This window comes from Babylonia areolata, chromosome 25, assembly GCF_041734735.1.
Source record: "Babylonia areolata isolate BAREFJ2019XMU chromosome 25, ASM4173473v1, whole genome shotgun sequence".
In the NCBI taxonomy this organism is placed as follows: domain Eukaryota; kingdom Metazoa; phylum Mollusca; class Gastropoda; order Neogastropoda; family Buccinidae; genus Babylonia; species Babylonia areolata.
This window is the reverse complement of record NC_134900.1, coordinates 38909000-38930429: the sequence shown is the minus strand read 5'-3', so window position 1 is coordinate 38930429 and position 21430 is coordinate 38909000. Positions and strand designations below refer to the sequence as shown.

Below are 21430 nucleotides of genomic sequence, written 5' to 3'. Positions count from 1 at the left end.
ACTTTGATTCTCTCACATTTCAGCTTGACTATGTTTTCTCTCAATGAATTGGAACTGAAAATGGTAAACATGCTATTTTGTAGAACAATACGAACTGTTTCCTCAGCACCTGAAATGTTTTCTAGAGACACAAACTGCATTATCACTGCACTTTTTTTTAATGAAATCACAAACCCTAAAACATGCCACAGTCAACTCAAATTTTGTTATATGATTCTGTGTGGAACTGAAGGATACTACCGTAAAATTCGGTCTAAGCCGCGACTTTTTACTCCAGCTTCAACCTCTGCGGCTTATACAATGATGCGGCTTATTTGAGGATTTTAACGATCCCGGGAGTGTCACGTTCTCGTCTATTCTTAGCTGCCCTTCAACTCACCAAAATCATGATTTCTGTCCATGAATTTTTGGATGAGCTTCAGGATAGTGTGCTAACTGTTCACATTTTATAAATCAAATCCCTACACATTAAAGCCTTCAGATCAGCATTCAGTTCTACTCTGCTCAAGCGTACACCCTCATGCCGAAAACGTGACGTTATGCCTATGATGCAGCCTTCAAATTGAAGGCGATCGACCTAGCAGACGATAGTGCAAGTGGTTAACCAGCAGCGACCTCCACTTTGCATTCATGTTCATGAAGTGAAAGCGAGGCTGAAGTCAGTGACAAGATGGCGGAGGAAGCTGTGCTGGTTCTCTTCAACTCAGACACTGAAGACAAAGATTTTAGTGGATTCAGTGAGCAGGATGATGTTCAATAAATATGACTATCCCTAAATTATGGATCTTATTTTTGTTGTGTTTATCTTTTCTTTTCTTTTTTTTTTGAGGCACTAGCAGTATTTTCGCTTGCTTTTCTTTGTGTTGTTCTCGCTTGTGTTTATTTCATAACCTACAGTATTGACAGCTTTTCTGTAGTATCAGTATGTGTTCCGGTACTGGAAATAAGTGCAGCTTATAAGCCAGTGTGGCTTATGTATGTATAAAGTTCAATTTTTTCCAAAATTTAGTGGGTGCGGCTTATATACCAGTGCGCTCAATAGACCGAACTTTACGGTAACTCCCATACTGGGAGACACAAACTGCATTATCACTGCACCTTTTCCACGGAATCACAAACCCCAGATACAGGCCACAGTCAACTCATAGTTTGTTATGTAATTCTGTGTAGCACTTTCAGGACACTAACTCCTACATCAAGAGACACAAAATGCCGTATTGTTGCACACTTTTTGTGGAATCGTAGACCCTCAAAAGAGGTCACAGTGAACTCCAGCTTTGTTGTGTGGTGATTCTCCACACCACTTCCAGGTTGTGCTATTAAACCAGCAAGCTGGTCAGAAAATCAACTACCCCCCCCCCCCTCCCCCGCCCCCCACACTCTCCGTACAGATCAAGTTTTGTCTTATAGTTAATTGTGGAGTTTGGCCAGCACAAGGACTGCAGCAACCCTATAATATGTCTGGCACCAGCAGTCAAGGAACATGAACATCCATCCCTTCCGAGGCTGACAGCGCCACTCTCTTTGTCTCTCACCTCTTCTCAGTACCTCCCCTCCCCTCACAGCGCTTCCACCCTCATACTGTGTGCACATCACTGTGCTGTACTGTGCTGTGCTGTGCTGTACTATGCTGTACTGTACTGTGCCATACTGCGGCCTATAGCTGAATACAATAAAATGTTTAAAACTCCAATCAGTGTTCTATCAGCATGCAACCAACGAACCTTACGACAACAACAACAACATCATCGTTACCATCGTTACACCCCCATGCCCACTGCTTCAGACTCACAGCCTTGAGGTTGTTGAGTTCGGTTCTCATCAGTTCGTCCACCTGCAGACGAATCTCAGTCTCCACCTCCTTGCGCTTCGCCTCCTTGATCAGTTCCGTGTCGTGCTTCTGGGAGAAGTTTTCCTCCTCCTCACGCGTCAGCCACACGTCTGTGCACACAGCGACACACTGTCGTCACCACGATGCACACTGCTGTGTCACCACGACACACAGCGACACACTGTCATGTCACCACGATGCACACTGCTGTGTCACCAGGACACACAGTGACACACTGTCGTGTCACCACGATGCACACTGCTGTGTCACCATGACACACAGCGACACACTGTCATGTCACCACGATGCACACTGCTGTGTCACCACGACACACAGCGACACACTGTCATGTCACCACGATGCACACTGCTGTGTCACCATGACACACAGCGACACACTGTCATGTCACCACGATGCACACTGCTGTGTCACCATGACACACAGCGACACACTGTCATGTCACCACGATGCACACTGCTGTGTCACCATGACACACAGCAACACATACATCTCTGCATACAGCAACACACTGCCGCAACATGATGATTCCATGTCATCACAACACACAGCAACACAACGCCGTGTCACAACGGCATCAAGCCAACACACAGCAACACACTGGCAAAGCAACACGCTGCCACTTCACAATGACACACACAACAACACATTGCCATGTCACAACAACACACAGCAACACACTGCCGTGTCACAATGACATGAACACATAAATAACAAGGAGGCTGCACATGTATGTAACACACTGCCATGTCACAACAACACACACCAACACATTAACTCATTCTATACTGCCCGATGACTTCCTTCATTATACTCTCTGTACTGGCCCTTTGTTTATGTTACAAGAAAAAAGCATATAAAAAGAATGCAAGTATGTACAGCTGTGAAATGTTGTGTTGATATAAGAAACAGAATGGACTAACATTTGGCAAAGTTTTAAAGCACTCACTTTAGTACTGACTGAATTATCATATTTTGAAAAAAAATCCATGTTTTTCACAACTGACACAAAGAGGGTGAGTTTTTCTCATATAATAGAAATTTTCCGAATGTGGTCTTTTGTAACCATAGACACTTCCAAATTGGAGCAACTGAATGGGCAAATGCATATGCACAGTTGTTATCCACTTAGATCAGTTTGCACTTGACTTTGAGCCACAGTTCTTGCTGAAGTTGATGGAAAGACCATCTTGTCGAGTGAGCGAGCGAGAAGGCAGAGTTGGGTGACTGTACACTCACATGTATTGTACTCAAACAAAGGCATTCTCAGCCACAATAAAAGTACAGGTGCACTTTTGGGTGACTGTAGAACAGAGCTGTGCCATTTAGTCTCGCACAAGATCGTTAACCTATGAACTACGAATTTTAAAACTGGCGGTAAGCTATGGTGTACCACAGTAACAAAGCGTGAGCATGAGGTACCCTATGGCGTACCTTAGTACAGAAAGAGTTAATAATGTGGAGGATGCACATCAGGTGTGTTACCTCAGTTCAATCACAAAGCTGGTCACAGTGCAGGAGTGAGGGGTGAAGGAGCAGGGGAAAGGGAGGGATGGGGTAGAGGGGGGTGGGGGGGGGGGGGTCATGAAGCAATGAAAGAGGATGAGAGTTTCTGGAAGTGGGAGGGTGGGGAAGAGGGTGCAGAGGAGAGAGGGGGATGATGGTGAGGGTCAGAGCGTGTGTAAAGGAGAAAAGGAATGAACATTCCTGATGCCAGTCCATGCCATGGCTATCACCCTATGCCTGAATCGTCAGGGTAAACAGGTCTGTTTCTAATGAACATTCCTGATGCCAGTCCATGCCATGGCTATCACCCTATGCCTGAATCGTCAGGGTAAACAGGTCTGTTTCTAATGAACATTCCTGATGCCAGTCCATGCCATGGCTATCACCCTATGCCTGAATCGTCAGGGTAAACAGGTCTGTTTCTAATGAACATTCCTGATGCCAGTCCATGCCATGGCTACCACCCTATGCCTGAATCGTCAGGGTAAACAGGTCTGTTTCTAATGAACATTCCTGATGTCATTCCATGCAATGGCTATCACCCTATGCCTGAATCGTCAGGGTAAACAGGTCTGTTTCTAATGAACATTCCTGATGCCAGTCCATGCCATGGCTATCACCCTATGCCTGAATCGTCAGGGTAAACAGGTCTGTTTCTAATGAACATTCCTGATGCCAGTCCATGCCATGGCTATCACCCTATGCCTGAATCGTCAGGGTAAACAGGTCTGTTTCTAATGAACATTCCTGATGTCATTCCATGCAATGGCTACCACCCTATGCCTGAATCGTCAGGATAAACAGGTCTGTTCCTATGAGGCTGGCCAAGATCAAGCTGGAGACACAAGCACGTGGAATCCAAACCTATTTTCCTATGCACTGTTTGAAAACACAAAACAAAGCAAGCAAAGAACAAAGGAAAGAAGATAACCTGTCTGGGACAAGTAATGCCAGCACCAGCTTTTGATCACAAATGAGCAGAGTCCTCCATTTACTCATGAATTGTTGTTTGCAGCCCACATAGGGCCACACATGCTGGGGCTCAAAATATAGTCAATATCAGTCACATAGAACCTGAAAAAAGTTATATCAACACACACACACACACACACACACACACACACACACACACAGAAAATAAAATAAGACACAAGTCAGTCATATTCATATATCACATAAACCTGGTACATGCCACTGACATTGACCGTTCTGTCAATTTTTCACCAGATGATTAAAAAAAAAAGAAAAGAAAAAGTAACCTGAAGACAAACACAGTAATACATAGCACAAGAAAGTATATATGGTCAGGGGCACACACGACCAGTTCATCATGACTGTAGAGTTTGTGGCTTTGTGGCTGTTACTTGTCAGCTGAATCACTCACACCTATGCTGCAGCAGAGGCCTGGCAGGGAACTGAGTTCCGGACGTTTATTCAGTCTTCTTCATCTTCTTCTTCTTCATTCATGGGCTGCAACTCCCATGTTCACTCGTATGTACACAAGTGGGCTTTTAAGTTTATGATTGCTTTTACCCCACCATGTAGGCAGCCATACTGCGTTTTCAGGGGTGTGCATGCCGGGTTTCTTCTTGTTTCCATAACTCGCCGAACACTGACATGGATTACAGGATCTTTAACGGGCATATTTGATCTTCTGCTTGTGTTTTCACACGAAGGGGGTTCAGGCACAAGCAGGTCTGCATATATGCTGACCTGGGAGATCAGAAAAATCTCCACCCTTTACCCACCAGGCGCCGTTACCGAGATTCAAACCCAGGACACTCAGATTGACCAATCGCTTTAACCATTCATTTATTGAGTCAGTACTAATGGCCACCATGCTGCTGACCCAAAGTACCAGGGGAACTAACTCCTCCAACTATTAAGCTAGGTTATTAGGGTTTTCTCCCTTTAACTGAAGCCTCAGCATGCCGCTACAACCACTGCAATGATCACCTTTATAGGTTCCGGATGCCTCATTGATGGTGGGGAGAAAGTTGGATGGCGCCATTACAAACCCCTTGTCTTCCTCCTGACAGAAACATGACAAATCACACATCAAATTTGTAGTGCCCTTGATCACACATCAGATTTACACTCTTTAATGTCATTCCAAAAACTCCCAGGTATCTATAGTTCTTTTTTTTTCAATTTTGAAGTTTATAATTTTTTCACAAATCTTTGACTGAGGCCAGACAAAAGCCACATGGAAAAAGAAACTCCTGTCCCCAAGCCAACAGACTGTGTGGTCAGCAAGCTTTCTGGACTGATCCCAGAGAACATTAGAAATATGTTTTCTCTTACTGTCTTAAAAAAGCCATGAAAACATATCATTTCTAATCGTAGCCAAAGTTCTGCACTACCCCCCACCCCAACCACCCCTCCTGCTTTCTGAATCAGGAGTATTGGTATTATGTGTGTGTGTGTGTGTGTGTGTGTGTGTGTGTGTGTGTGTGTGTGTGTTGTCTACTGTGCAGGCATTTGATTGTTTATTGTTGTTTTTGTCTGTGTGTGTGTGTGTTTGTGTGTGTGTGTGTGTGTGTGTGTGTGTGTGGGGGTGATGTTGTGAACATACAAGTGTGGAAAATATTTTGCACTCCACATAAATCAGTATCAGTCAACTCAGCTAATTACCAGCTTACCATAAATCAGTATCAGTCAACTCAGCTAATTACCAGCTTACCATAAATCAGTATCAGTCAACTCAGCTAATTAGCAGCTTACCTTAAATCAGTATCAGTCAACTCAGCTAATTACCAGCTTACCATAAATCAGTATCAGTCAACTCAGCTAATTACCAGCTTACCATAAATCAGTATCAGTCAACTCAGCTAATTACCAGCTTACCTTAAATCAGTATCAGTCAACTCAGCTAATTACCAGCTTACCTTAAATCGGTATCAGTCAACTCAGCTAATTACCAGCTTACCTTAAATCAGTATCAGTCAACTCAGCTAATTACCAGCTTACCATAAATCAGTATCAGTCAACTCAGCTAATTAGCAGCTTACCTTAAATCAGTATCAGTCAACTCAGCTAATTACCAGCTTACCATAAATCAGTATCAGTCAACTCAGCTAATTACCAGCTTACCTTAAATCAGTATCAGTCAATTCAGCTAATTACCAGCTTACCATAAATCAGTATCAGTCAACTCAGCTAATTACCAGCTTACCTTAAATCAGTATCAGTCAACTCAGCTAATTACCAGCTTACCTTAAATCAATATCAGTCAACTCAGCTAATCACCAGCTTACCATAAATCAGTATCAGTCAACTCAGCTAATTACCAGCTTACCATAAATCAGTATCAGTCAACTCAGCTAATTACCAGCTTACCTTAAATCAGTATCAGTCAACTCAGCTAATTACCAGCTTACCATAAATCAGTATCAGTCAACTCAGCTAATTACCAGCTTACCATAAATTAGTATCAGTCAACTCAGCTAATTACCAGCTTACCATAAATCAGTATCAGTCAACTCAGCTAATTACCAGCTTACCATAAATCAGTATCAGTCAACTCAGCTAATTACCAGCTTACCTTAAATCAGTATCAGTCAACTCAGCTAATTACCAGCTTACCATAAATCAGTATCAGTCAACTCAGCTAATTACCAGCTTACCATAAATCAGTATCAGTCAACTCAGCTAATTACCAGCTTACCTTAAATCAGTATCAGTCAACTCAGCTAATTACCAGCTTACCTTAAATCAGTATCAGTCAACTCAGCTAATTACCAGCTTACCATAAATCAGTATCAGTCAACTCAGCTAATTAGCAGCTTACCTTAAATCAGTATCAGTCAACTCAGCTAATTACCAGCTTACCATAAATCAGTATCAGTCAACTCAGCTAATTACCAGCTTACCTTAAATCAGTATCAGTCAATTCAGCTAATTACCAGCTTACCATAAATCAGTATCAGTCAACTCAGCTAATTACCAGCTTACCTTAAATCAGTATCAGTCAACTCAGCTAATTACCAGCTTACCTTAAATCAATATCAGTCAACTCAGCTAATTACCAGCTTACCATAAATCAGTATCAGTCAACTCAGCTAATTACCAGCTTACCATAAATCAGTATCAGTCAACTCAGCTAATTACCAGCTTACCATAAATCAGTATCAGTCAACTCAGCTAATTACCAGCTTACCTTAAATCAGTATCAGTCAATTCAGCTAATTACCAGCTTACCATAAATCAGTATCAGTCAACTCAGCTAATTACCAGCTTACCTTAAATCAGTATCAGTCAACTCAGCTAATTACCAGCTTACCTTAAATCAATATCAGTCAACTCAGCTAATTACCAGCTTACCATAAATCAGTATCAGTCAACTCAGCTAATTACCAGCTTACCATAAATCAGTATCAGTCAACTCAGCTAATTACCAGCTTACCTTAAATCAGTATCAGTCAACTCAGCTAATTACCAGCTTACCATAAATCAGTATCAGTCAACTCAGCTAATTACCAGCTTACCATAAATTAGTATCAGTCAACTCAGCTAATTACCAGCTTACCTTAAATCAGTATCAGTCAACTCAGCTAATTACCAGCTTACCATAAATCAGTATCAGTCAACTCAGCTAATTACCAGCTTACCATAAATCAGTATCAGTCAACTCAGCTAATTACCAGCTTACCATAAATCAGTATCAGTCAACTCAGCTAATTACCAGCTTACCTTAAATCAGTATCAGTCAACTCAGCTAATTACCAGCTTGCCTTAAATCAGTATCAGTCAACTCAGCTAATTACCAGCTTACCATAAATCAGTATCAGTCAACTCAGCTAATTACCAGCTTACCTTAAATCAGTATCAGTCAACTCAGCTAATTACCAGCTTACCATAAATCAGTATCAGTCAACTCAGCTAATTACCAGCTTACCATAAATCAGTATCAGTCAACTCAGCTAATTAGCAGCTTACCTTAAATCAGTATCAATCAACTCAGCTAATTACCAGCTTACCATAAATCAGTATCAGTCAACTCAGCTAATTAGCAGCTTACCTTAAATCAGTATCAGTCAACTCCGCTAATTACCAGCTTACCTTAAATCAGTATCAGTCAACTCAGCTAATTACCAGCTTACCATAAATCAGTATCAGTCAACTCAGCTAATTACCAGCTTACCATAAATCAGTATCAGTCAACTCAGCTAATTAGCAGCTTACCTTAAATCAGTATCAGTCAACTCAGCTAATTAGCAGCTTACCATAAATCAGTATCAGTCAACTCAGCTAATTACCAGCTTACCTCATCATCTCCCTTTCCTTTCTTCCCTTTCTTTCCTTTCTTCTCCTTTTCTTTTTTCTTCTTTCCTTTCTCTTTCCCCTTGTCTTTCCTTTTCCCTTCGCCTTCTCGTCCTCCTGTCCGTCAAACACGCCATCAGCACAACCGACACATTTTCCAGCACAAGATACTTCAAAGTGAATACATTTCTAGAAACTCATTCCAAAGCAAATACAAGACAAAGACACAAAACATCATTTTAAACATTTGCTTGCAGATGAAACTTCAAACATGAATATATATCTAGAAACCCATTTCAAAGCAATTACAAGATAAAAATTACAAAATACTATTTTGCACACTCGCTTGCAGAAGCTTTAAAAAAGTGAATACATTCCTAGAAACTTGGTTCAAAGCATATATGAGATGCAAGAATACATCATTATCTCTAAAAAAGAGAAATAGTTGAAATGTTTGCTTATAAAAAAACAAAACAAGATAATACAAATTAGTATTCCACTTAAACAATACAAAGCAGAGAAGCTGCGATTTATAGATGGCTTTTCTTGTGTTTTAATGCTCAACAGTCCACATTTTTCCATGTCTTAAAGACATTTATAAAATAGATAACTTAACTGACAGACACAGCATACAAGTGACTATAAGACATAACTAATGTGGACAGACCTTAGCATGCATTCAGAGTACCAGTACTCTTATTTTGGAAAGCAAACAAACAAATAGCAAAATCAAATCATCAACAAACTGTTCAGCATCAAGATGCCATTCTCAACAAATCTTGACAGAATACATCACACTGAAATCTGCCCCATGTCATAAGGACAGACATTCATGCCAAGTGTGATTACCATGCTTGTTGTGCAACATGTACCTAATATCAAGGCCCTGACCAGTGTCATGGATTTATGTGTAGGTCAAGCATCTGCTCTCTCTCTCTCTATCTCTCTCTCTCTCCCTCTCTCTCTCTCTCGAATACTTGTAGTGTAACATAAATTGATCAGTTTGCATGCTTGATACCACCTTGAAACTGAAACTGAAACTGAAAGTATAACATCAACAAGGATAAGTTTCCATGCTTTGCCATCAGGTTCAGGGTCATAATATACACACATATAGATATAACTTTGAGCAAACCAAAAGCATAAGAACGTTTCATGAAAAAATGTACTTTACAAACTTCTGACCTCTTCCTGTAAAAGAAAAAAGGAAAAAATGTTATATATATATATATAAAAGGAGAAGAAAAAGATAAGCAGATGTTTTGCAGCCTATGGGTGCAGCTGCCAAGTGGTTCAGGCATTGGACTGTCAGTCTAAGGGACCTGGGTTCAGTGCCAGTGTCCGTGCCCTGAGTGTTAAAGGTGCAGTTTGTTTTGTTTGTTTTTCAATCTCCTAGGTAACGACACGCCAGTGCCTTAACTCCCTTTGTGTGTATTCACATGCAGAAGATCAAACACACACTTTAAACTCATGTGAATGACTGGTGTGAAAGCCCTTTGATTTGTCTCTGCACAGAAACCAGATTTCCTGTTCATTCTGCAGGGAACGCCCCCAATAAAAGTAAGCATGCCTTTCAAAACACACACACACCTTTTCCTTCAGTTCTCTCTCCAACTCATCTGGATCTTTTTCCTTGAAGATTTCCGCTGAGCCACCGTCTTCCTCATCTGGGATGTCTGGGAACTTGCCTGTAGAGTCTCTGTGGAGAGAATGGAACTGTGAGGCTGAGCAACAACACCAAAAAACCCCCATCAAATACTGTTCATAGCATTTTACCTTGGTTGAATTTAATTGACTTTCATGTTGAAATTATTACTAAAAATTTTTTTTTTTCCACGTTCATGGATTGCAACTCCCAAATTTGTTCATAACTATGAGTGGGAGTTAACGCATGTGACTTTTTTACCCTACACATTAGGCAGCCATACCCCATTTTCAGGGCAATGCATGCTGGGTATATTTGTTTTTCCAAAACCCACTGAACACTGACATGGACTACAGGATCTTTCACGTGTGTGTTTTATCTTCTGCATGTGCAGACACACAAAAGGGGTTTAGGTAGGAGCAGGTCTGAACACACACTGAGCTGGGAGATCAGACAAACATCCACCCTTAACCCAGCAGACGCTGCCAGGATTCAAACCCAACATTACAGGACTGGACGTCCAGTGCTCTAACCACTCACCTATCATTACAGGACTGGACGTCCAGTGCTCTAACCACTCACCTATCATTACAGGACTGGACGTCCAGTGCTCTAACCACTCACCTATCATTATAGGACTGGACGTCCAGTGCTCTAACCACTCACCTATCATTATAGGACTGGACGTCCAGTGCTCTAACCACTCACCTATCATTACAGGACTGGACGTCCAGTGCTCTAACCACTCACCTATCATTACAGGACTGGACGTCCAGTGCTCTAACCACTCACCTATCATTATAGGACTGGATGTCCAGTGCTCTAACCACTCACCTATCATTACAGGACTGGACGTCCAGTGCTCTAACCACTCACCTATCATTATAGGACTGGACGTCCAGTGCTCTAACCACTCACCTATCATTAGAGGACTGGACGTCCAGTGCTCTAACCACTCACCTATCATTATAGGACTGGACGTCCAGTGCTCTAACCACTCACCTATCATTACAGGACTGGACGTCCAGTGCTCCAACCACTCACCTATCATCATAGGACTGGATGTCCAGTGCTCTAACCACTCACCTATCATGATAGGACTGGACGTCCAGTGCTCTAACCACTCACCTATCATTATAGGACTGGACGTCCAGTGCTCTAACCACTCACCTATCACACCTGTCATTCTCAAAATGACTTCAGGGTTCGAAAGCTAATCATCAATCAAATAATTTTCTGCATTCAAAGTCTGCTGCACTTTATTGATACAGTTAGTATTCACACTCCTGACTTATCCCTGACAATGGAGTAAGCTGGCCTGTACTGCAGGGTAGATAAGTTAAAAACGTGTTCATACAAAACAGGCAATTTAAGCACTATCATCATGGTTCATACAGTACAGTATAACCACTATCATCATGGTTCATACAGTACAGTATAAGCACAATTATCATGGTTCATACAGTACAGTATAAGCACTATTATCTTGGTTCACACAATGCAGTATAAGCACTATTATCTTTGTTCACACAATACAACTGAAGCACTATCATCACGGTTGGTACAAGCACTGAGGGTGGTTCAGGGGTCACCTGCACTCGATGAACCACTGCCTGATCTGGTCCATCATGGTCTCCTTCATGTCAGGCCCCTCCGTCTCCAGGATCTTGTCACGGATCGTCACCAGGGCCTGCTGGTACTCCTGCTCATTGCCGTCTTGGACCTGGTCACAACAACAATGATCGTCATGATGATGATGGTTATGATAATGATGATGATAATGATGGTGACAATGACAATAATGATGACGATAATAATGATGATGATGATAACAACAACAACAACAATAAAACTAATAATAATAATAATAATGATGATAATACCATTACTACTACTGCTACTACAACTAACAATAATAATCCTGATGATGATGATAATGACAATTACAATAACAATAATGATATAATAATTCTGATAACTATCATAACAATAATAATAATGATGATGATGATAATAATAATGATGATAATAATAATAACATGGAAGACAATGTTAATGATATCATCAATAATCATACTAATGATAATGATGGGTACAACAGCTGAATGGTTATCAAAGCACAGGACTTTCAATCGGAGGTTCCTGTGTACAAATCCCTGTCACAGGTCCTGGTCGGTGAAGGGTGGCCATTTTTCTCCCAGGTCAACAGATGTGCAGACCAGAACTCACAGTGCCTGAATGCCATTAGCATGTACATGCATGCAGAAGATCAAATATGCATGTTAATGATCCTGAATTCCATGTCAGCTTTCGGGGGGTTATGGAAACAAGAACATACCTTGTATGCATTCCCCCGACCCCTAGAAAACCTACATGGTAGGGGTAAAAACAGTCATACATGTGAAAGCCCACGGGCATATGAGTGAATTTGGGAGTCACAGCTCATGACGACGACGACGACGAAGAAGAAGAAGAAGAAGAAGAAGAAAATAACAAGAATGTTAACCCCTAGGCTGCCTGCATGACGAGATAACTCGTCATGGCAAGCATGTATGCTTCGCTGCCTGCATGACGAGATAACTCGTCATCGAAATATTCTGACTTTTCCCTGGTTTGCATTCACTTCTTTGGCAAAAATAGTGGTAGCTTTAGCCTGGGGAATCTCTCTAGATTCTATTCATAGCTAGAAACCCCATCTACGTCATGAAGCAGTCCTTTATTTGAACGGTTTGGTTGGGTCACTGTCCAAGTGTTTGCCTGACTTCTCTCCTTGCTCACTCAACAAAATGTCGGACTGACGCCGTGGTCAAGACATGCGATCGTGACGAACTAAATCAACCCTGATTTCTTTCTTTAGCTGAAAGCTCAGAAAGAATTGAAGCGTAAATTCGAAGGAGAAGATAGAGATGAACATTTATAGGACGATCTGATAGAAAATAAAGGGAGTAATCAAGAGAGTGCCCAAGATGTGACTGTCAGTGAGTGATGCCGGCTGTACAGATGTTAGCAGACGACAGATGACCGAATTAGCAGCAGAGCGATATTCTTGGCACGCAGCCAACGCGGTCTGATGAGAACTGAATCAAGTGACCGTGTGAGAGGGGTGAGGAGGAGGGGGGGGGGTGGAGACTGAGGGGGCGTGGCCTCACATCCATCTTGGAGAAGTTACAATGTATTGTGTATCTATCTCTTAAAAAAAATATATATATTGTGGTTGTTCTAATATGATTTTGTGTTTGCAGATATCCATTTGTCCAGAAAATATGTTTTGTGCAAATTACCTGACTAATGTTTGTAATGAACAAGTTGAAAATGTGACAAAAAACAAAACACTGATTTCAAAACAACAGCATGTCACTAAAAATATATAAAATGGGAAAATAGCATGTGTTTTGTATTCTTTATTCATTTACCTTTCAGAAAATATATACTTTTATGGGTCTTTCTCCAATAACAAAGAGCACAGAATTTTTTGAAAATTTATACCCGTTTTTTGTGAAAAAACCCTGGCAAATAGATTTCACTTAAATCTTATTTTCCTGGCAGCGAAAGGGTTAATACTGATATTGATAATAATGATAATGATAATGATGATAATGATAGTAATACACTTCTACTACTACTGCTGTTACTACTACTACTACTACTACTACTATTGATAATAATGATACTAATAATACAATCACTACTGCTACTACCACCACCACTACTACAGCAAATGATGATAATGATAAAATCTTACTGATATATCACACCATCGTTCTAGCTGAAGCAAGCTGAGTGCTGTACAAACTCATTACTTCAAGAGAATTGAATCAAACACAGAAGGAGAAATAGAAACACAATGAATAATGATAAAAAAAAATCATAAAATGACTACCATTAATACAGCCCTGGACACAGTGGATATGAATTCACTGCCTTCCTACGCTGAGCCCTGGACACATTGGATAGGAATTCCCTGTCCTGATGTCAGCAAAAGGCTGTGTGACCTTTAACCTTTAACCCCTCCTCACCTTGCGGCGGTCCTCCTCTGTTCTCAAAGCGAACGTCTGGGGCATGTTCTTCGGGTTGGACACCGGTGGTGGGATCTGGTCACAGAAAACAAGCATGGTCATTTCGGGGAGGGTGTGAGTGTGAGCGGGGGGCAGCAGGAGGGGGGGGGGGGCAGAGGGGGAGGGTGTGAGAGTGAGCGGGGGGCTGCAGGTGAGGGGGTGGGGGGGGCAGCAGGAGGGGGGGACAGAGGGGGAGGGTGTGAGTGTGAGCTGGGGGCAGAGGGGGAGGGGATTACATAATATCCATGCAGGAACTGGCTCCTGACCTCTACTTAAAAGAGCATTTAATTAATACCAATCCATGCAATAACATCTTTAGTAGTCTGATTGGCAATTATGTATGCATCCCAATGCTTGTAATTCAAACAATGCAGTCTCTCAGCCACAGTTGAGTCCAAAACACACACACACACACACACACACACACACACACACAGAGAAAAAGAGAGAGAATTTCAGTATCTGAAATAGCAATTACACAAGTGACATATAATAAATTCACATTGATAAAAGATATGTGCAACAGTGCCAACACTGTGTGAGAAATCTTACCATTCCAATGAAGATCATTTCTTCTTCACGCTCCTTCTTCGTCTTGCGCCGTTGAGCAAAGCCTTTCCAAATCTGCCAGAAAGAAACAACAGATTTTCAGTGAACGGTGCAAACTCTGAGTCAGTTTAACACTGAAACTTCCCCTCTACAATCATACATGATCACTGCACAGGTGCTACTGTGCAGGATTTCATGCCTGTAATTCTGCTTTTTCAGCTTTCAACTACGTGTAAACAGTTAGGGAAGGGACACAGCTTTTAATATGCTTCTAGGCAACAATGATGGAGGTCAGGTGCAGTTTGAGGACTTTCAAATACTTTTTTTTTTCGTGCAAGTGAATGATCGTGGCTAGAAAGTCATGTTTAATTACTTGGCAAGTATTGAACAAACTGTTGTGAGATGTACACAGTGCTTTAGGTCATGAGAATGATAGTTGGAATGATTGTTGTATAAACTGACAAGGCAGTATGTGAGAGATGTGTGTACACTGTCATTTCTTTCAGTTCTTTTCTTTTTCCCAACCCTCCCCATACATCAAAGGTTGCACAAGGTGCAGTCCTGGTGGCACTGAAAGGGTTAAACACAGCAACACATACTGTAATGACAAGGCACTAATGTAGCTATTAATTTGTATAGCTATGATGCTGGTTTCAAATTGTAATCTTTTCATGTGCCTATGTAGTTCCTGAACAAACTGCCCACCAAGCCTGCAGGATGCATTCTGACCCTTTCAGGAAAATCCCCTTCTGTTATCAGCCACTGTGGTCCTGCCACAAGGCAGGGCATCCCCTCCATGCTGACAACACCTCTCCCAGACCCTGTGATGGACAGCTTCCTTCCCACTGCTATACTCAGACCTCTACATCAGAAATTAGAGAATATAATTCCATGAAACAGAACTGTGTCTGTGTATGTATTGTGTGAATGACAGCACAAAAAAACATGTCCTGTAGTGACAAGGAAGGGATGCACCTATATACCACTTGAATAAATCACTGACCACTTTTGGATGTTCTAAAAGACACCAAAAAACCACAAAAATGTACATCAAACAATATACAACCCACCCACATTCACTGACACATACATGTTAACTAATACAGAGAGAGAGAGAGAGAGAGAGAGGGGGGGGGGGAGGGAGAAAAGACACACAGGGAGAAACAGAGAGAGTGTGTGTGAGAGAGACAAAGACAGAGAGAGACAGACAGTGACAAAGAGAGAGAGGGGGGGGGAGACAGAGAGACAGAAAGAGGGGGGAGAGAGACACACACACAGTGACAGAAAGAGAAGGAGAGAGAGAGAGAGAGACAGAGAGAGAGATAGAGATAAAAGACAGAGAGAGAGAGAGACAGGAGAGAGAGAGAGAGAGACAGAGAGAGAGATAGAGATAAAAGACAGAGAGAGAGAGAGAGACAGGAGAGAGAGAGAGAAAGAGAGAGACAGAAGGGGGGGGGAGAGAGAGACAAAGTGAGACAGAGAAAGAGAGACAAAGAAACAGACAGAAAGAGAGGGAGACAGAGTGAGAGAGAGAGAGAGAGAAGAGACACAGACAGACAGACACAGAGAGAGAGAGAGAATGAATAAATGAACGAATGAATGGTTTATTCATACAGGCCATAACCCTTCATGTAGGGGTATTTGAACAATAAACACAATTTGAGGATAAATGAGTAATGAAAACAAGACTATGAAACAGCTATATCTGTAAATCTGGACAGAGAGACAGACAGAGAGAGACAGAGAGCCCCACCTTCTGGATACGCATGGCAGCAATGTCCGGGTCCAGAGTGGGGGCTCCCTGTGTCTGGGCCAGCTTCTCCCGCTCCTCCTGAATGCGGATCTCACGCATGAACCGCGCTCGCAGTCGGCCCTGCCTGGCTCGCTCGTGCACCTGGATGATGCGCACCGCTTGGTCCCACGGCATCTGGGCGTCCTCCTTGTCCTGTTACAGGCGTTATAGGTGTTACAGCATTGTGCTGTGTTGTGCTGTGCTGTGTTGTGTTGTGTTGTGCTGTGCTGTGTTGTGTTGTGTTGTGCTGTGTTGTGTTGTGCTGTGTTGTGTTGTGCTGTGTTGTGTTGTGTCGTGTTGTGTCGTGTTGTGTTGTGTTGTGCTGTGCTGTGCTGTGCTGTGTTGTGTCGTGTTGTGTTGTGTTGTGGTGCTGTGCTGTGTTGTGTTGTGTTGTGTTGTGTTGTGGTGCTGTGCTGTGTTGTGTCGTGTTGTGTTGTGTTGTGGTGCTGTGCTGTGTTGTGTCGTGTTGTGTTGTGTTGTGGTGCTGTGCTGTGTTGTGTCGTGTTGTGTTGTGTTGTGTTGTGTTGTGCTGCGCTGTGCTGTGCTGTGTTGTATTTGAACTGACCCATTCATAAGTTCTGAATTCAAGTTGTCCAAACAAAGGCAGTTTCTTGGAAGCGGGCCTACACACCCTCCCTGCTCCCTGCTGCACTGTGTTATGTTGTACTACATCTTGTCACAGCAGATTTCACCTGTTTTCTTACTCTGCTCAGTAAGTATCATTTCTTTGCACTGAGCTCACCATTAACAGGAAAATATAAAATCAACTGAATAACAAGAATTTTCCTAGATACTTTAAAATGAAGTAAATAACCTAATTGACAAATCAATTTTGAAGAAGAAATGAATTCATTTGAAGTGCTGAAACAGTAATTTCTAGGTTTTCTATAAAACAAGTGAAGCACACAGGTTTCAAAGAATAAGAATCAATAAAACTGTATAAAAAAATGTGTAAAGAAAAAATAATCAAAAGCCAACATTTAGGATGGGAAATTCATGAATCATGGAGGAAAAAATCTGTTCTTGTCAAAATTGTGCATGTGTGTGTGCGTGCGTGCGTGCATGTGTGTGTTTAATAATATTCTCAGCAATCTGAGTTTCAAATTTTGTAAATGTTTTAACAACACAAAGGCAGGCTAACACAACAGGAAGCATACATTGACACATGTAGGCAAAATGCATCTGTAAAAAGCTAAGCAAACACTGATAAAATATCAGACAGAAAAACATTTGTAAAAAGCTAGGCACATACACTGATACATCCAGCCAAAGGTGCATCTATGAAAAGCTAAGAATACAACCAAGAAAATATATGTTTGTGAAAAGATGTTGGTTAATGGGGAAAAACAACAACATAAAGTTAATTTTTTCCCTTCTGTAAAGTATGGGTTGTTATTAAAAAATCAATGAATAATCAAAAAGTTAAATATAAACATCACTGCACACTAGCATGCTTTATTTGTACTGTCTCTCAGCACCACTCAACCAAACACATAGTTATACATGCACTCCCACTTAGGCTGGTGTATGAGCGTGCAAGTGTGTATGCACATACATGCTCACACACTCACACACACACCAGCACAAAGAAAGAGAAAAAACAACAACAACAACTATAAACTTCACACACTAGTCTACAGACTTGGTGTCACAGAACCACTGAAAGCTTGTCCCAGAACTGAGTGAGACGAAAGACACACAACCTCTGCACCCACCACCATACAATCAGTACAAGAGATTCACGCTACACTACGATACCTGCAGGTCCTGGTGTTTGATCCACTTACCCTTGATTCAAGAGTGCAGACTATGAACAAAATAAACAATGAAAACATGGAACAACAAGGAAATTGCTTCCTGGATGTTTGGATATTGGGGCATGCAAGTGTTTGTGTTGTGTGTGTGTGTGTGTGTGTGTGTGTGTGTGCGTGTGTCTGAATAAATAAAATATATAGTAACATAGATAATACAGACAGACTGACAGACAACCACATAGACAGAAAGACAGATACACTCACACACAGACACACACAGACACACACACACAGGTGATTGGACACACACACACCCTACATGCAAAGACCCACAACAAAACACACACAAACTCATCCAGCCATACACACACTGACACACACACACACACACAGACACACACACACAGAGGCACACACAACCTCATCTAGCCATACACACACTGACACACACAGACACACACACAGACACACACACACACAGGGGCACACACAACCTCATCCAGCCATACACACACAGACACAGACACACACAAACACACACAGAGGCACACACAAACTCATTCGTCCATTCACATACAGACACACAGACACACACACATATTGACACAGACACATCAACATAACAACCCCCCACCCCTCCTCAAGCACACACTCACACTCCATCCTCTTCCATCCACCATGTATACACACACACACACACACACACACACACACTCACACACACACGTGCACACACACACACACTCACACAAACACATATACACAGACACACACATATTCAAACTCTCACACACACACACACTGTCTCTCTCTCACACACATGCACAGTCACAAGCACACATGAACACCCAGACAAATGTCCTCCCCCCCACTCCCACATGCTCAATCTGTCACACTCACACACACACACACACACACAAATACCACTCACACACACATACACACACACAAACACCACACACACACATACACACAAACACCACACACACACATACACACAAACACCACACACACACATACATATACACAAACACCACACACACACACACAAACACCACACACACACATACACAAACAACACACACACACACACACACACACACACACACAAACATACAAACACCACACATACACACACACACACACACACACACACACACACAAACACGACACACACACAAACACCATACACACAAACACCACACACACACACACACACACAGTCACACACACACAAACACCACACACACACACACAGTCACACACACACAGTCACACACACACACACACACACAGAGTCACACACACAGTCACACACACACACACACACACAGTCACACACACACACCCACACACCTGGCCGGTGTCCTGTGGGCCCATTTTGGCCAGGATCTGGCCCAGCATCTTTTCCCGTTCCTTCAGAGCCTTGAGTCGTTCATTGACAAAGTAGTGAGGGATTGGGATCTCCATGTCACTCTGAAACCACACTGCTCACTTTCACTTTCACTTTCAGCTGAAAGGAGGCCACAGAGTGTGTGGGCTGATCCATATCAGCTACTCCACATCTGCTGTAAAAACAATGTTAAAAAAAAAGAAAAAAGAAAAAAGGAGAAGAAATGAAGTAATGAATGAATGAATGAATGAAGAATGAAAGCAGATGCCTGATCTTCACATGAATCCAACATGCTGGTCAGGCAGTGAGAGCCCATCCACGGCTCGTGTAAAACATTAACATAAAGATGATTCCTTCCTTCCTTCATTCATTAGTTCATTCATTCAGCCATCCATAATTTATTCATTCATCCCTCCCTCCCTCCCTCCATTCCTGTTCCTCACGGGCGTCAGCTTGAGGTCGGACAGGACGTCATCAAAGTAGTGGTACTCCGAGAACTCCAGGTTGACCATCTCCAGCTTGAGCTCCACCACACGACCCATGACCCCGTCCAGACAGTGGCGCAGAACTTGCCGCTTCTGGGGGTGCACCACCTGGTCGTAGCACTGCTCCAGGCGCCGCATCACCTGGATGTACTTGATGTACAACGTCGCCAGCAGCTGGAACGCCGCCACTCGGTCCTGCAAGGTAGGTAGGTATACTGATGCAATGTGTGTGGGTACGGTGATGCAATGTGTGTAGGTATGGTGATGCAATGTGTGTAGGTATGGTGATGCAATGTGTGTGGCTACGGTGATGCAATGTGTGTAGGTTGTGTGTGGGTACGGTGATGCAATGTGTGTAGGTATGGTGATGCAATGTGTGTAGGTTGTGTGTAGGTATGGTGATGCAATGTGTGTAGGTTGTGTGTGGGTACGGTGATGCAATGTGTGTAGGTATGGTGATGCAATGTGTGTAGGTATGGTGATGCAATGTGTGTGGCTACGGTGATGCAATGTGTGTAGGTATGGTGATGCAATGTGTGTAGGTATGGTGATGCAATGTGTGTAGGTATGGTGATGCAATGTGTGTAGGTTGTGTGTAGGTATGGTGATGCAATGTGTGTAGGTATGGTGATGCAATGTGTGTAGGTTGTGTGTAGGTATGGTGATGCAATGTGTGTAGGTTGTGTGTAGGTATGGTGATGCAATGTGTGTAGGTATGGTAATGCAATGTGTGTAGGTATGGTGATGCAATGTGTGTAGGTTGTGTGTTGGTATGGTGATGCAATGTGTGTAGGTTGTGTGTTGGTATGGTGATGCAATGTGTGTAGGTTGTGTGTTGGTATGGTGATGCAATGTGTGTAGGTATGGTAATGCAATGTGTGTAGGTTGTGTGTTGGTATGGTGATGCAATGTGTGTAGGTTGTGTGTAGGTATGGTGATGTAATGTGTGTAGGTATGGTGATGCAATGTGTGTAGGTTGTGTGTAGGTATGGTGATGTAATGTGTGTAGGTTGTGTGTAGGTATGGTGATGTAATGTGTGTAGGTTGTGTGTTGGTATGGTGATGCAATGTGTGTAGGTTGTGTGTTGGTATGGTGATGCAATGTGTGTAGGTTGTGTGTAGGTATGGTGATGTAATGTG

General features: G+C 42.4%; 1 protein-coding gene across 1 annotated transcript in view; it reads right to left on the bottom strand.

Moving 5' to 3' along the window:
• LOC143299831 (dynein regulatory complex protein 11-like) overlaps window positions 1-21430 on the bottom strand; it is a 44948-nt gene that overhangs the window by 17466 nt on the left and 6052 nt on the right. Inside the window, 10 exon segments of the mRNA XM_076613316.1 lie at window positions 1793-1941; window positions 5312-5387; window positions 8622-8731; window positions 10204-10316; window positions 11855-11985; window positions 14279-14353; window positions 14870-14941; window positions 16620-16811; window positions 19769-19888; window positions 20249-20485. Coding sequence (XP_076469431.1) covers window positions 1793-1941; window positions 5312-5387; window positions 8622-8731; window positions 10204-10316; window positions 11855-11985; window positions 14279-14353; window positions 14870-14941; window positions 16620-16811; window positions 19769-19888; window positions 20249-20485 — 1275 coding nt within the window.